Genomic DNA, 14,256 nt, shown 5'->3' on the forward strand with positions numbered 1-14,256 from the left:
AAAGGTATTGTCATGTCATTTCTTATACTCGCTTATTTTTTAACTGACTGCACAACGTTTTTTCATTCTTTGCAAATATGGTGGACACGGATTATTTGAAGAAAGTGGATGAACAAAGGAAGAAGAGAGAAGCCAAAGCTACTACCAAATCAAAATGGAAAACAATCATAGGAGACAAGCGCCTAACACTTAGGAATAAGGAGGAAGAAGAGAATGTAGAAATACAGAGTTTGTCCTTATCTTTTGCTTTCATTGACTGTTGTGTCCTCCTGTAAATTTTTTGTATTTTTTTCATCAGTAAATTTGTCCAAATTAACTAATTTGTTTATATAAAAAGTATTAAATATTAACGGAAGAATATAACAGTGCAACGGACGTAAAAAAAAAAAAAGATAAAATTATATATTTCAAAAAATATAAGGGTAAAATTATACATTTTTACAAAATATGAAGATAAAATAGTAACATTTCCCTACTAATTTGTCTAAATGTCAAATAGATGCCAAACTAGCAGCGTTAGGGTTGAGGAGGGATACATATATAAATAAATATTAAAAAAAGCAGGTTTTAAAATAAAAAAAGACAAAACAAAAGCTAACAACTCGAATCAATATTTCCTCTGCTATATCCTCATAGCAACGGCGGCAACAGCATAACAAGAAGAATCAGAAGTTGCAGAGGATAATGGAGCAGGGAAAACAAGCAATCATGGTACCTAATCAAAATCCATTAAAGCAATTGGAGCTTAAGTACAAGGAATTCGAGACTGGTTTCAAGTCTTGGCTATCCAAACAGTCTTTGCCTGTAGAGGCCGCCGTCGTTACTGCAACCTCCGCCATCCAAGGCGCTGCTATTGGTGGCTTTATGGGAACCCTAACTAACGACGTTTCTTCCTCTTTTCCTACTCCTCCTCAGGCCAACTTAGACCCTCAGGCTATGGCTTCTCTCAAGCAAGCCCAGGTATTCTTCTCTCTGCAACAATGTTACTTGTCTGTTTCATTTTTTTTTTAATAATCAAATTGTTGGTTTATAATTGAATTTTATATTTTGATTGATTTGCAGTTTGAGGATATTCATTATAAAATTAAAGATAAACAAATTAATTAGGTCAATTGACAAGAGATTAGAGATGGTATTGTTTTATAAATTATTTTATAGAGAATGTTTTTAATCAAAATTGAAGCACATTTCTGATGAATAGAAAGGCAATTACTTGTATTTGTTTCTTGATATTGTTGTATATCTAACAGTATATTTAATTGAAGCACCATACCAGTTTTAGGATGTGGATTGTTAAGTTTGGCTCCTATTTATGCAATTGGCTCCACTGCATTCTTATTATCTGGTCTGCAAGGTTTTTGGTTCAATGACTTACTTTGACAATAGGCCTTATCTGGAGGTCCCTTGGTACAAGCTCGAAACTTTGCTGTCATGACAGGTGTCAATGCGGGCATTTCTTGTATCATGAAAAGAGTGAGAGGCAAGGAGGATGTTCAATCCAGGTTCTTTTTTTCGAATGATTATTCCTTCATTTATATTGATCTTTTTACACAACAGTTTTGATACTTCTGTTTCCTCTTAAAATGACTGTTTGCGTTGCTTATTTTGGCGGATTTCTGATTTTTTAAGCTTCACCGTCTTATTGATGCAAAGTAGCATAGATAAATCAAGAAGATTATCACAACTATTTTTATTATTTTCAACTACACTTCTTTTCGTTTCTTTTTTCTTTTTTTTCACATTTGTTATGTGATTTGGATGAGATGTACGATGATAATCCTATTTTCAAAACTTGCTCGAGTCCTTTTAAGGTTGATGACTACAAAAATCCAAACCTTCAATCTGATTTTCAGTTGTGGTCAATGGCTTAAATTTGTATTAGTTCATGTAGATAACAGTTAATCATGGTGTCAGTTGTACCCTAGTACTGTTAAATCTCCAAATTGATGTTAGAACTTCAGAAGTATATTTTTATTTCTCCAATAATGATTATTACTTCAAAAATTATTTTTATTGTGTTTAAAAGTTAATTTTATGTCATCTTACCATGTCCTTCTTTTTACCTCTTACTTACTTTTTAAAAATGTCATGTAAAATTCCATATCTGAAAATTTTGAACAAAATATATGCCTTATCAATTACTTGGAATGTATTGCACTTTTTAAGGTCTGGCCACTATTATAATATTAAAGGCTATGTATAGCTACACAAATTTGTTGCACTCTTGCACTCTCTTAGGTCTGGACAATTTTTTTAGCAAATCTGAGAAGAAACACCCTTTCTGAAAAGATTGAGTTTCTTGCATAAAATACATAAAATATTATTTTGAAGTACTAGCTGAGTTCCCAGCTATGCTTTTCACCATTGGAGATGTGCCGAATAAGTGCTTGAGCATTAGAAATAACTTTGGCAAAGGAACACATTATACTCCCATCGAGCAGCCCTTGGCATGTGATGTATAACCAACTTCTAATTTGCTGTATTTGTTTAAAAACCGCCTGCTTTCGTTGAACCTGATTTTTTTTGTGTCATTTCTATGTTGGATTAAAATTAGAAAAAGATGGGATAACAAATGTGTCTATGGAGTTTATTCAGATTATAATTTAATTTTTTCTGAGGGAGGAATACACTGACGTCTCTAAATTATATCCATACTAACACTTACGTCCCTCTAATTTGATGAAATAAACTTATGATTTTGTTAGATTACGGTGTCCCTCCGTCCAAAAAGAGGCCCTTTTTGCTGTCAGATGCCTTAGAAAAGTTGAAATTGCCGATGAAAATTATTTCTTAAATACCATCTCTACCCTTTGTATTCCAGTAATACCTCTAATTGCTACAAAACATAGAAAAGCAAGAGCTGGAGTTGCAGCAAGATTCACCACAGCATGAGAACTCAAGTGCTTCACACCTTCAATCATAAAACTTTTCCCATCCACATGCAAACTACACAAACAATTTAAAAATGAGAAAACCCACCGCATCCTCAACAATAGTGAGAATTTCTCGGCTTATTTTCACCCGGTGTTCCTCAACTTAAGGTCATCACTTTACAGTCCCTCATCTTAATTTTTTTCTCTTTGGGCTTATTTTTATTCGTTGTCCTTGAACTACAGCCTTTATCACATTCGTATCTAGAATTCAATTTGTAACGTAAAAATCCTTGAAATACTATTCCTGTAACAATAAAATCCCTCTGGCCGGAATTAATGGAATTCCAACAACCGAGAAGGCCATGTAGATGATACGTTGCTTTATTTATATAAAAAATTTTTACATGTCAGCATCTTTATTTCTCTCTCTTGCCAATGATCCACCACTACCATGGCCACCCCTCTCTTTCTCTCTCGAAAATCTAAAACCACTATCACATTCTCTCCTAAGGATAACCAAACATTTCCTCTACATTTCTATAACTAAGCCTAGTTCTTTTAAAACAAAAATTAAAAGCATCTAACGAGATATGATACCCACTGTTATATATCACACCATGCTTAATGAAACCATTCCTATTGCAATCAAAGTATTTACTAGAGATACCATAACCTCTTCTTGAAAGATCAATATTCCCTACCACCATGTTAATAAAGAAACTACAATTTATTCTCATTCAAAAATTCAAGCTCAAATGAATAAAGCACAGACAGATAATCAAACTGTAACCCAAAAAATCAATAATTTTTTTAATCAACTTTCTTTTTTTTTTTTTTTTTTTTTTTTTTTTTTTTTTTTTAAATAATCCCTATCAAAACCTTAGATATTAGCAAGATATTACAGATTTGATTTAGCAAACGAACAAAAATATCAATAAATAGTAATATTCAACCAGCTACAGCCATAATGAGAGGGAGAGAGAAAAAAAGCAATCAATAAAATACAAAAATCAAAATTGAAAACTGTAGAACATGAATTATGTGCTCTAGGCCGTCTATCCTTGACAAGACACAAGAACTGAAAGGCCTTACCGAAAAGAAAGAGATAGATCAAAGAGATATAAAGAAGAGGATGGAAACGACATGAAGTGGTAAGATTTTGTAGAGAGAGAGAGAGAGAGAGAAAGGTGAAAGTGGTTTTAGATTTAGGAGAGAGAGAGGAGTGGTAGTGGTTGTGGTTTTTGCATTGTTGCCATGAGAGAGAAATATGGATGTCGACATGTAAGTATTTTTTGATATGGACAAAGCCACGTGTATGACACGTGGCATTTCGGTTGTCAGAATTCCATTAATTCTGTCAAAGGGATTTTATTCTTACACAAATAGTTGTTTAGGGATTTTTTTTTATTACAAATTGAATTTTAGGTATGACAATGTGATATTGGCTATAATTCTGGGACCACGTGTGAAAATAAGCCTTCTCTCTGAAACTGTGTCATCTTTGATATTTTTAACGCTAAAGGACTCTACCTATTTCCGTTAAAAAACACAGTGAAAAAAAAATTATAAATTAAAGCCAAGTCAACTGTGGGTCCCACTCATTGCTATCCACCTCGGTTGTCCATAGAGTCCCCTAAAGCTCTTTCAAAACCCAACTTTAAGTTGAAGGTTGCTCATCTCATCATTCTTAGGAAATTTGTATTTATCAACCAGCAAGTGATCAAGTGACCAAAACTTCAGCCGTCGGATCCTTTTATATCCTCATACCTATCAAAGAAATCCTTGGATTGAGCTCCTCCAATGGCTATCTGCTCATTTAATAATTAAGAGATGAATGACAACAATAGAATCAGTAGAAGATGATGAGTTTAGGTGGAGAGGAGATGAAGATGCAAGAGGAAATGTAAGAGGCTTCACCTTCACATATTTTTGCATTACGTCTTCGGAACTTCTCATCTGAAATGGCGGCAACGGCATTTACTCTTGAAAATCACTTCTCATCTCCAACTTTTAGCTGAAAATCACCCAAATCATAATTTCCTCTTGTTCTTGTACAACATTTGCAAAGGGGAAGTGGACCACCATTCCCCTCAATGTCTCCTTTCATTTGATTTTCTTTATCAAAATGATAATAGTCCATTGCCTGAGTTTCATTTTTATCTTTCACATATGTCTCATTAAAAAGACAAGACTTATTGAAGTCACCATTGGTTGCTTCTGTTTCAAATCCTTCTGTTTTGTCTTGCAAATTCAGCAGATTTTCAAAGAGCATGACAAACTTATCCTTACTTGCACCAGTAAAGTAGTTTGGCCCATTGAAGGTTGGAGTCATGAAGGAGCCTTTGTCTTTCTTATCATACCAATAGAGGTCATTTTTTAAATCGAAATCAGGATAATTGCGTGCAATGCCAAAATGACACAACCTATCCGACGACAGTTTTGAATTAGCCCAAGACACAGAATGAAGTCCATATGGATTTGTAAATTCTGCAAAAATGAAAAATAACAAAGCATGGGTTTGATTCTTCTTTTGTTCAAGGCTTGTTCTCATCTCCAACTGGGTCAAGACCTCCATTCTCCTATAACAAAGCTTGGTTTTGATTCGAGTATTGATGCACAAAATGCATTATCAATCTTATGGCAGTTATTGTTTTGTTGATGTTGCTTTTGAAGTGTTTGAGGAAATGCGTGATAGAGATATTGTCTCATGGTCTTTAATGATTGCTTTTTAGCTAACAATGGTTTTGCTCTCTAGGTTTATTTCGATGAATGTAATTTGACGGAAATGTAAACCCTGATGTGGTGACAATGCTAAGTGTGATATTGGCTATTTCTAACTTAGGATCATTAAAATGGTGGTGTTGGTTGATGCTTATATTTCTAGAAATAACTTGGATCTTACTGTATCACTAGGTATTGTACTGATTGATGTGTATTCTAGATGTGGGTCTGTCGATGATTCTATCAAAGTGTTCGATAAAATGCCTGAAAGCAATGTGTTAACTTGGTCTGCATTGATCCTGGGCTTGGAGTGTATGGGAGACTAAGGCACTTAGAATGTTTTATGAAATGAAGAAAACCAACAATCATATTACTTATAATGGCGTTTTAGTTGCTTGCAGCCATGGTGGTCTTGTTGAAGATGGTTGGCCAATTTGATTTTCCAATTTAGGGTTTCGGGCAGGAAAGGTAGTATAAGAGAGAAAACAAGGGGAGAGAGAAATATCAACATGACACATGGGCGACTGACCTAGCTATTTAATATATTTTTATTCACTCCGGCTGGCCGCATCAGCCGCCTGATGTCCCTTCCAGCCATAGTCATTTTAGTGTTACAAAAATAGAAGATGAGACAGTTTTAAGAGAAAATTAAGATGAGGGACTGTAAAGTGACGACCCTCCCAAGTTGAGGTACTGCGGGCGGAAATGAGCCAAATTTCTTAGACGTCTTAAATTTACAATGAAGTGCAGAAAAGCTCAACATAAACCAAGCTAATCCTTGGGCAACAGGTAAAGAAATTATTAGACCAATCCATAACTTTCCCATTAACAACCTCTCTAATCAAATAAATACCATCAAACCCCAACACCAAAAATTGCAAAAAAAAAAAAAAAAAAACAAACATAAAAACAACAAAGTAAGACCAACGTAAACCAGCTAACAATTATAACCTCTCGAATCTCTTCATCGGCACTACTTCATCGAGTTAGGCTTGCATTAGCAACTGAAATATCATCCTCAATAAATCTAATCCAGCCAACACAAACAAATATTTGTCTAGCAGATATTATAAAAGAAAGACGAGAAAAAGCGTCAAATTAATGCAAATTAAGGCTAGCTCCAATACAGGCAAGCTTTGGATTGCCTTCAAAAGGGAGTGGGTTGATAGCGTGACGTTATTATCAAGCAAGAAGGCAATGCCCATTATTGAAAATGGTGAGTTGATTGAAATGAGCATGAGAAAACCCAAGGAGATAGACAAAGAGATGGGAATCAAATCTCAAAGTATGGAAACAACCCAGTTGAGAAAACACCAAAAAAATTAGTTACCTTGAAAATCATTTTTCAAGAAATGGTGACGATTGCCGAGGCAAGCCTGTGATTGCTAGGTACCTCTTTTACACCTCCTGGTGTAGCTTTTTCTCTGCACTTCCTCTGAAACCATTCACACCACACCCCCTCAAACCGAAAGAAATTGGAGAAGCCTAATGAACCCAACACTAACCAACTCTTCCACAATGAGCTACAACAAACATGAAGAAAATTTAGAGAGACAGATAGAAGACAGGAAATTACTTCACGGGCAATTTTGTCTTTTTCAAGGCATCTGATGGCATAGGGGCCTCTTTTTGGACAGAGGGACTCCATAACAAGATAGAGTCATAAATTAGGAGTTATTTCATCAACTAGAGGGACATAAGTGTTGGTTTGGACATAATTTAAGGATGTCTGTATTTTTTTCTAATACTATATCTGTAGTCAGTATTCAATATCTGCGGGATATTCATACATAAGAAAATTTGAAGTGCTGTGCTTACTAGGTTTATTTACTTGTTGAAGATCTCACTTCTGTTGAAGATTGTTTACTTTTGTCATTGCAGCATGGTAGCAGCTTTTGGATCTGGAGCCATGTTTTCATTGGTTAGTGGCATGGGTGGCCCAAATCAAGCTGCCAATGCAGTCAGTTCTGGACTATTTTTTGCACTTGTTCAAGGTGGGCTTTACCAGGTAAGCGTCAAGAAAGAGAATTGATCTCTTTGCCTTTTGTAGTGCAAATGCTTAAGCGTTTTCCCCCCCAGTCTCTTTGCTTTTAAATACATCTACATGTGGATGGCTATTGAAACTGCATGCCAAAACAGGGGCACCTTGTGATCAATCTTGCCAAGTGTATCTCATCCTTAAGTTCACTAAACCATAACCTCTAATGTCTTATATGTGTGCCAGTTGTTCTGATTTTAAAATTCTGTTCTATAGTAGCATTCTTTTTATTCATGCTTGCCCATATGGAGAGTAATTTTCATGGGATTATTCAGTTAGGGCAAAAGTTCTCTCAACAACCACAAGCAGCTGAAGATACAAATTATGTCAGAACAAGGACCATGTTAAACAACCTTGGCCTACAGAAATATGAGAAAAACTTTAAGAAAGGCTTCTTAACAGACAGCACTTTGCCATTGCTAACCGATAGGTACCTAGATGGGCTATTTTATTATTATTTTTTTCAATTGCTTTGATATTCATCAATACGATCTTATTTTGTTTGATCTTTTGTTAACTGACTGACTATATATTCTTATGGAGATTTGGTTGCTATGATATGTTTCAGTGCTCTTAGAGATGTCAGGATCCCACCTGGACCAAGGCTCCTTATTCTTGACCATATTCAGAGGTCTGACTCGCACTTTGCGTGATAATACTAAATCTCTATGATTTTGTATTCTGATTCCCAGCTACATATGGTGTTTAGGGACCCTGAGCTGAAAGGAAAGCAAGGAAGACGTGCTTGAACTTTTTTGCAGAAGCAAGTGGGTCGTTGGAGAGAACTTTCATTTAGCATGATAGAGTAGTAGTTCCTGCAGTTACTATGTTCTTTTTTCCTTCTGTGACTTATCCTTCCCAACTGTGATTGTTTGTTACGTAGAAGTTTCTCTCTGATGAGATGGTTCTATTTATTGTTTTTTATTTTATATATATATATATATATATATATATATATATATATATATATATATATATATTTTGTCTGTGTTACTCATCCTTTACAAGTTATAGAGTTGTGGAAAAGAACTTGCCATAGCTTCAAGTTTTGCTCAAGTTATACGTTGAGAGGGAGTTGAGACTAAGGTTTTGTTGTTCATAGCTCGAGAAAATTCATCGGGTTCATTCAGGTCTAAGAGTAATTATTTTTGCTTGTTTGAAAATTAGTTTTTTCTCAAATTAATTTTTGGAAGTGTAGGATTCAGGGTTTAGGGTGTCTAGCAAAGAAGGGTGGAAGAAGAGGAAGCAAATCCCATCTAATGCTGAGCTGCTTTTCATGAGATTGTGGAAGCAATTGCAAGTTTTTAGTGGGGCCATGGTGATGGAGGTAAGAGGATTCATCGAATGTGTGAGTTGGGCTGTAGTTGATTAAAGGCAAGTCTGTTGGTGGTCGCCTAATAAGTGAATGATATGAGCTTTGCGACTTCTCGTAGTTGCACTGTATTTTCTTCTTCTTCTTTTTTTTTTTTTTTTTTTTTTTTTTTTTTTTTGAAAAATACAATATAATTGGAATATAGTTCAATCGTCAACAATATGCAAAATTTAAAATATTTTTGCATTTTAAATTATTTATTAATCAATTATTGTTATTTTTTTTCAAAATATCTCTTTTTTTTTTTTTTTTTTTTTTGGAAATAGAATGAAAATTAGTAAAAAGAATCCGTTCAAACTATTTTTTTATATTAAATATTTAATGGTATTATATCTTTGAGAAAATAGAATTTTTTTGTATGAAAAATTGAAAATTTTTTAAATTATACTTTTTTAATTATCTTTCCTTGTTTATACTAAAGATATATATTGTTTTATATAATAATTTATTTCACAAATATTTTTTATTATCTTATTTATACTAAAGATATACATTGTTGTAAATAACAATTTATTTCACAAATATTTAAAAAAAAAAAAAGAAAAGAGTTAGAGACACTCTAATATCATATAAAGTAAACAATTACCCCCTCGATTCTTTTATGTAAATAAAGTTTCCATTGAGTGTTTAATTTAAATAGACAAAGTTATTTAATTTAGACTATAGGAAAAGTGCAAAGTATAAATTGTTTGCTTTGTTACTAGTAAATATTGCCTTAAATGTGGTTGAGTTACTAATGCACAACTATATTATCATTTATTGTTGTATTATCTGTATTTAAATCTTCTAATTGTAATACATTTTTGTTATATGGCTACATAATTCTTATAGCATATTGTCATGTTTGAGTAAGATAAAAAAAAGACCAAATATATAAATTTACCCTCGAACTTTGTTACTTCAATTTTATAGCACCTTCAACTTTTATTTTAACCTATTAAATACTTTAATTTTCGAAATTATTTTATTGAATACTTCAACTCTCAAAATTAGATTAATTAAACACTCATTAAGGTGTTGAAATTTATGAAAATTATTATTTCAAATATCTTGCTAATTATATATCAAGTCGATATTTTACAGAAAAAAGTCAAAAACCTTAAAAATTATCAATATTACTGTTGAAATGTGTGTAATTACAAGTTTAAGTACACAATAAATCATCTGCAAAGTTTAGGTTGCCATAAAATTAAAGTTGCAAAATTCAGAGGTGAATTTAGGCTAAACATATTTTTTGCCCTCGAACTTTAACAAAATTTTCAATTTATGCCTTTTTTAAAACATTTACCTATTGCGCACCCAAACTTCGTGTGTGATGCCCACTCGCTCCTTTTGGTGAAACTTTGATAGAGCGTACAGTAGCATTATAGAAGGAGCGCGTTAGGCGTTAAGTCTCCGTTAGCCATCAAAATGATGTCGTATTATTTACTATTTGTCTATCCTAGAATGATAAAATGGTACCGTTTCACTTACAAAACTCAGCCTCCTCCACTGTGATTATGTTTTTGAAATCAATTTATGCTTTTTAGGAAGACAGAGTATTATTAATTGCCAGCAATACAATGATCTTGGAGCAGGTAGCAATACAATCAATCTCATATTTTTGTTTTGAGCAAAATTATTTTACTTATTGAAAAAGAAGATGAAAAATCACATGCCATTATACAATTCAAAAGCCAAAGTTGCACAGTAACAAACTTAGCAACAAAGCTCCTCCCCTGCAATCAAAGCTCCTTTCCGCAACACAGTTACGATTGAGTTGGGCAATGATGGAAAAGAGAAAAAAAAGACAATAAAAAACTACTCGCGCTGTTGAGATGGTCAACTCATCTTCGTCTACTTCAATTCGCTTCCTCGTCTTGCTTGGCCCCTTCCTAGTGCAATTGATGCGATCTGCAATTGAATTCCTAGCATCATGCAAGTCAACTAGAAGTCCAATTCCATCCTCCTCTTCTCCGTCTCCCACTGCGAATTCTCCCTTTCCTTTATCATCTCCATATCTGCTAGCTCCATTCTCGACAAAGAATCGTAGAAGACACAAAACAGGAGGCGGCTAGATCATCATGCTGCGTCGATTCGTAGCTCTCGGAGTGTCATGGTCAGATAAAATTCCAGCATCGCAGGTGCACTTTAGACTGTTCTCGTCGTTGTTCGGAATTATTTTTACTCTGATTCGAAAGTTTGGTCTGCCATAGTTGAAAAGGTTGGAGTTATTTTGTTTGCCATAGCTTGAGCTATGTAGGATTGGTTTCCCATGAAAACGGTGTCATTTTCATAGTGGAGGTGGTTGAGTTTTGTAAGTGAAACGAGACCATTTTATCATTCTAGGGCAAACAAACAATAAATGATACCGCGTCGTTTTGATGGCTAATGGAGACTTAACGCTTGACGCGCTCCTTCTGTAATGCTACTGCATGCTCTATTAAAGTTTCGCCAAAAGGGGCGAGTGGACACCATGGACAAAGTTCGAAGGCCTAATAAGATAATGTTTGAAAAAAGGGTCTACGACAAATTTGATAAAGTTCAAGGGGCAAATCATGTGTTTAGCCAGTGAATTTATGTATTCAACCTAAAAAAAATGCATAGATATTATAATGTATGTTTTCATTTGTTTATTATGACATCATCTACGTTTAAATCTTCTAATTGCGACATATTTTTTATATATAGTTATATATTCCTCGTGATGATATAATGAGCACATTATACTGCAAGTAAGATAAAAAAAATTCATGGATATTATAATGTATATTTTATTAGTTAAGAATGGAAAAGTTGTTATGTGTTTAGTTTCACATATATGAGCATACTTTATCACAAACTACTCATGAAAAAAAAAAAATTACCAAAAAAAAAAAAGAATTAACGTTTTATATAAATTCGACATTAAAGATTGTTTAACAAATTTTTATGAATGATATAAAAAAAAAGGCAACAATTTGTTGCAAAAACAAAATTCTCCATCAAATTCCTCCATTTTCTGAAGTTATATAAGCATGTCATTCACTAAATTTCTTATTTCTTATATGATTTTTTTTTTTTTTTTGCTTCATTCTTTATACAAGCAATCATGCCAACAGGACAATGTATAGTCAAACTCTTTCTCATGATTCAATAATTATGTGTTTTCTTTTGCATGTAAATCAATCAAGCCCAAAGGATCATCGGTCAGAGTGAACTCATTTTTTGAAGTTATAGACGAATCAGGAGGTTGCAGGTTTAGATCAAAGGGATGTGAAATAGTTGTAGGAAGTGAACTTTTAGTTTTTTTTTAACTATAATTTGTGTGCAAATTCTTATATATATTATTTATGTGTAGCCATTTTGGAAGAATTTGAAGAGACAATTAATATTATAAAAAAATTTTGGCTCCAAAATTAAATTTGCACATACTTTCTTTACAAAATGTGCACATTTTTAAAATAAAAATTAAACATTTATTTCCCACCAAATTTTTCCCATAAAATGGGAGGACAAAATTTAAACATTTGATTAGGCTGTTGGAGTTATGAGCAGAAAATTGGATGAGATTTTACTGTAACCCATCTTTTAATTATATGTATAAGTTATTAAATATGAAAATTTTGACAAAAATAATGCTCTTGTAGAAACTATTTACAAGTATAATGTCAAATGAAAACTATTTATAAATTTAATATTTATCCTACCCTGAAGGAAGAATGTTGCACTAAAACCACCAACTCAATTGGTGGTTTCAGTGCAATATAAGAAATAACTCATAGTCACAAGCAATCAATAAAAAGTAATTAGAGGAATAAACAATAATATTTAGTTTTTTTTTTTAAAACCACCAAATGAATTGGTGGTTTTAATACAAAATAAAAAATTTTTAATTATCAAATTGCCTTTTCACTAAGACGCACGATTCATTTGGTGATTTTAATGCAAATATGAGATGTAGTCAGCGAAAAGTACATAAGAGAATAGTGTTTTGTTAAGAGTCAATAAGGTCAGCTAATGTCTACCATGTGTCCTCTTGTACCACATTTGAAGGCCTCCTATTATGACATGGATTTCAGCATATTGTATCTTCTCTAATGCATTGAATATTCTTCTTCATGCTCAATATTTATATTGACACTTGTGCGAGGAGCTTGAACCATATTTATAGATGGTTGTCGTAGGCTAGAAAATGTCAAATGAGCATGTTGATCGATGCCTTCATCATCTAAAAAGAATTATTAATTGAATGCCTAGCCTGAGATGTAGATCCATCACGTGTCCGAAAAACACTGCAAGAGTATTAAAAGCAGGTACTATATAGTGCAATGGTGTTACCTCATCCATTTCGAAAAAAGAAGTATGAGTTTGTTGGGATGCCATCATTAGAGTGTAATGAGTGTTCGATGAGATTTCTAATGCTGCAAATGGTTTACACTCCACTCAACTTGTGGTGCAAAAGATGATGTGTCGAATATATTAGCGCGATAATCTTCGTAATAGTTATATGTTATAAGGGAAGGGACTTGAAGTAGATTGTTTATCGACGGGGCTTCAAAAATAATCTACAAAAAAAAAAAAAAAATTAACAAGACATTATTTACTTCAAATTGTTATTAATATTTATATTTAGGAATCAAATTTAAAAATTCACTTAAACTAAAAAAAATCTAAAATAAAAGAATTATTTACTAAAATATTTACCTTTACCAACACCTTCTATTTTATGATGCTCCTTCCTTCTTTATGTGGTATGTGTTTTAAGTTTTATGTATTTGAATAAGTGCCATTATGTTTGGTACATTGATAATACAAGTGCAAGGTGAGTGGTTATAGTTTGAAGTATTTTCTTCTTTAACAAGAGAAGGTGAGTATAAGTGAGTGCAGTGTTGTATATGAAAGATTGGGCTAGGTAGCTAAGGGAATTAATTTCTTGCACCATATTTCAATCCATCACATACACCATGACACAAGTCTTGTATTTATTACGCTTGTCCAAATAAAGTATGTATAGCTGACACCAATATGTTGACTAGTGGTGTTAATACAAATGGATTGTACCAAAACCACCAAATTATATGTGTGTTTTGGTGAAAAAAAAATACTTTGAGTAAATAAATATTTTTTTATTGAAACCATTAGTTAATCTAGTAATCTCTTAAAAAAATACTATTCTATACTGTACTTTTCGCTAACTAGTGGTCACATCCGATGTTTGCATTAAAACCACCAAATGAATTGTGTGTCTTAAAAACATTCTTTATATTCAAATCAGAATTCATTTGGTGGTT

The 14,256-nt window shown here is 33.0% G+C and overlaps 1 protein-coding gene across 1 annotated transcript; it reads left to right on the top strand.

The window, feature by feature from the left end:
- Positions 1-561: 561 nt before the first annotated feature.
- Positions 562-8,551, top strand: LOC105646404 (Mitochondrial import inner membrane translocase subunit Tim17/Tim22/Tim23 family protein). The gene is made up of 6 exons (XM_012232259.4): positions 562-960; positions 1,387-1,502; positions 7,476-7,602; positions 7,908-8,062; positions 8,201-8,263; positions 8,342-8,551. The coding sequence occupies exons 1-6, from the start codon at positions 685-687 to the stop codon at positions 8,379-8,381; spliced, it is 777 nt and encodes a 258-aa protein (XP_012087649.1). The 5' UTR covers positions 562-684; the 3' UTR covers positions 8,382-8,551.
- Positions 8,552-14,256: the final 5,705 nt, after the last annotated feature.

This window comes from Jatropha curcas, chromosome 5, assembly GCF_041381405.1.
Source record: "Jatropha curcas cultivar XTBG-Jc1 chromosome 5, XTBG_Jcur_1.0, whole genome shotgun sequence".
Taxonomy (NCBI): domain Eukaryota; kingdom Viridiplantae; phylum Streptophyta; class Magnoliopsida; order Malpighiales; family Euphorbiaceae; genus Jatropha; species Jatropha curcas.